We start from the raw sequence: 3,293 nt of genomic DNA on the forward strand, positions 1-3,293 counted from the left end.
GGGCACAGCGACGGCGCACAGGGGCGGGCACAGTGATGGCCCAGGGCTTGGGGCACAGTAATGGCCACACGGGGGCGGGGCACAGTGATGGCCATGGCAGGCAGGCACAGTGACAGCCACGGGGGGGGGCACAGTGATGGCCCAGAGAGCAGGCCGGGGAGTGGTCGGCCTCCCTGCTTGACCTCTGCACGTGAAGGCCTGTAGTGCAGGGAAGACCCTGTGTCTTCAGGGCTCAAAGTGATGATTGAGACTTGCTATTTTTATGTTGAGTTTATTAAAAGAAGCAATAGAGATTTCTGTATATTTATAGAAAAAGTAGTTTGTGTGATTTCATCATGCGGGTAAATAATGTAGATTTTTAGTTCTCCTGTCTGACCTCCCAGTGGTGTGTGTATTCTTTTTTGAATACAGGAAATACAGCAGCGGCACGGATTAGCCAATTCCATCTCCTCCTACCTTATTAAACCAGTTCAGCGAATAACGAAATATCAGCTCCTTTTAAAAGTATGTATGAAGCATCTTCAACCTACAAAATGTTACACATGGTGTGTTGCCACTTTGACATTGTTTTATTTATCTAAAGTACTCTAAGTTTTTGAAACAACATCTAGCAAATTAATTTTATTTTTTAATTCATTGCCATTTTTTGCCCTGACTGATTTCTCAGTGTATCAGGTAAATAAGAGTATATTTCCTAACTGTGCACCTGAACTTTGCTGACTGATCCTAGTCCCTAACATAAGATTGAGAAAGGAAAGAGAATGATTTAGTGCCAATTCTGGATAATTTAGTGCATTACTATGATTTCTGTCAAACTGACCTTGCTGTTTTTTGGTTGTGAATAATCATAATTAAAATTGCACTTGTAAAAGTCAAATAATAATTAGTTTTGACAATACAATGGTAAACAAACAAAGCTTAGAATTTGTGGTAAGAGTTATTATAGGATTTATTGTATATAATTGACATTTTCTTGGCTACAAGAAAACTAATTTACAACTTCACCTCATGATGTTCTACCCCACTGTTTCCTTAGCTGGTGAACATTACTAAGCATCAGAACATACCCAACACCCATTTATCCCAGTAAGACTGTTTCATGAACCCGATTATGTCCCCAGTTCAGCCCTAACACAATAGGGGATCTTGTAATTTTTCTGGATATAAAAGAGATACAGAAGATGAAGTTTTGAATGTCCAAAACCCTTATTGACTTTTTGTTGTTGTTAATTTAAAAAAAGCAAATCTACAGGCAGTCAAAGGGGCTACATTCTTTTGTGACAGGACCCCATTATGGCATTCTCCTATCAGAAAGCTCTCCTGCGCTTTCAGAATGTCAGATTCCCATTAGGGGATTTTATGACCACCACAGCAGAAATATGTGGTTGCTATAAATGTGCAAGAGAAGTCAGGAAGCTAAGTTGTTTATATTCACATTTGCCCTCTGATTTCTAATTCTGCAAAGGCAGTTTACCTCTTAGTGTCCTCAAGATTGATGGCTTTTGTTTTTCACATGTGGTTCTAGTAAAGATCTCAGCCTCAGTGACCTCACATCTAGTCATTCACTATTAAGCTGCTGCTTTAATGTATAAACCTGACTTGATTCTGCCCAGGGGTTCTTCCATTGAGCAATCATGAGCTATGCTGAGCTCCCCAATGAGGGGGTTTTCAGCCTCAGCACGTGGCAGTTTTAAAGCCCTTAATGCCAAGCGGCTCAGAATAAGCGGTGCCCATCATCTGGCCATGAGAACAGGGGTCTGTTGGGCAGCTGCTTTGCCCTAAACCAGAGGTCCCCAACCTCCAGGATCTAATGGCTGATGATCTGAGGTGGAGCTGATGTAATGATCATAGGAATAAAGTGCACAATAATTGCAGTGTGCTTGAATCATCCTGAAACCATTCTTCTCACCCCGCCTGCCCCCCGCCCCCCAACTCTCGTCCATGGGAAAAGTGTCTTCCACAAAACCTGGTGCCAGAAAGGATGGGGACCACTGCCCTGGACCCTCCAGGGTGTGGTTAAAGCCAGCGGCAGTGCCACACCCTCCTGCTGAACACAGGACACAGAAGGCTGTTGCTGCTGACTGCTAACAGTCATTAACACACGGGGAGAAAATACCTTGGCCCCTCTGGATGCTGACTGCTAACAGTCATTAATACACGGGGAGAAAACACCTTGGCCCCTTTAGAATGTGACTCTGTGGTCCTTGCTGTCACTCCTCTAAGACAAGTATTCTCCTACATAGATGTGAAATGTTGTTTCCCTGGGGAGGCATCCTGCAGTCATTAGCGCTTTCTGAACATCGCAGCACAGAGAAGAAGTGTTTCCCTATAGAAACCTGGACAGCCATGCAGTTCCGGCTGGAGACGGGGCAGCTCCAAAGTAGGGGGACATTGTGTATGTGTTAGTGGCTCAGTTGTGTCCAACTCTTTGCAGTCCCCTAGGCTGAGCCCGCCGGAGACCTCTGTCCATGGAATTCTCCAGGCAAGAGTAAGGGTGGAATAGAGTGCTGTTCCCTTCGCCAGGGGATCTTCCCCACCCAGGGATTGAACCTGGGTCTCCTGCATTGCAGGCAGATAGAGCTCAGGATCGTGCTGGATCCTGTGGCCAGCAGAGCAGGACTCACTGGACTCTGACTTCACCTTCGAGTGTAACCTCTAGGTGACTGTGCTTTGCTACCCTGATTAAATTGTTTGTCATTTTTGAGGCTCAGTAGTTAACATGTACACTAAACTCACCTTCAACTATGACTGCATTTGGTTTCCTCTGAAGCCTAAGAAACATCCTGACATGAGCAGGACAAACCCTTCCATCCACTGGCTAAAGAGGCAATTCAGATTTATCCTGCATTCCCTTATGAGAATCTCTGCCCAGTTGACCACATCTGTTCTTACCACAAACGTCACGGATTTTCACAAACTCTGTGATTTCTGTGAAGACCTCCTTAGTGGAACATCTCACGGTCTTGGTCTCCCACAGGAGCTGCTCACGTGCTGCGAGGAGGGGAAGGGGGAGATCAAGGATGGGCTGGAGGTGATGCTCAGCGTGCCTAAGCGGGCCAACGATGCCATGCACCTCAGCATGCTGGAAGGTAGGCCCCCCGCCCCGCCGACGCTGCTCCGCCCCCATCCCCATGTCCTTGCCCCTCCATGCTCAGTTAGGAGTCACCGGTGGAGGCACGGGGCCTTCTCTTTCCAAAAATTGGTCTCGTTGCTTCCCTCGAGGAGCTCACGACATGCTCCCCCATCATTACAAGCCTGTCTGCAGCCACTCCGCTCTGCACCCCAGGAGCACC

The 3,293-nt window shown here is 46.6% G+C and overlaps 1 protein-coding gene across 1 annotated transcript in view; it reads left to right on the forward strand.

Annotated features, from left to right (window-relative positions):
- The window catches only part of TRIO (trio Rho guanine nucleotide exchange factor), a 359,748-nt gene that overhangs the window by 240,780 nt on the left and 115,675 nt on the right, over window positions 1-3,293 (forward strand). The window contains exons 29-30 of the mRNA XM_010858807.1: window positions 412-504; window positions 2,978-3,089. Coding sequence (XP_010857109.1) covers window positions 412-504; window positions 2,978-3,089 — 205 coding nt within the window. The remainder of the gene's footprint in view (window positions 1-411; window positions 505-2,977; window positions 3,090-3,293) is intronic.

The sequence above is a fragment of the Bison bison genome, unplaced genomic scaffold, assembly GCF_000754665.1.
Source record: "Bison bison bison isolate TAMUID 2011002044 unplaced genomic scaffold, Bison_UMD1.0 scf7180017864440, whole genome shotgun sequence".
Taxonomy (NCBI): domain Eukaryota; kingdom Metazoa; phylum Chordata; class Mammalia; order Artiodactyla; family Bovidae; genus Bison; species Bison bison.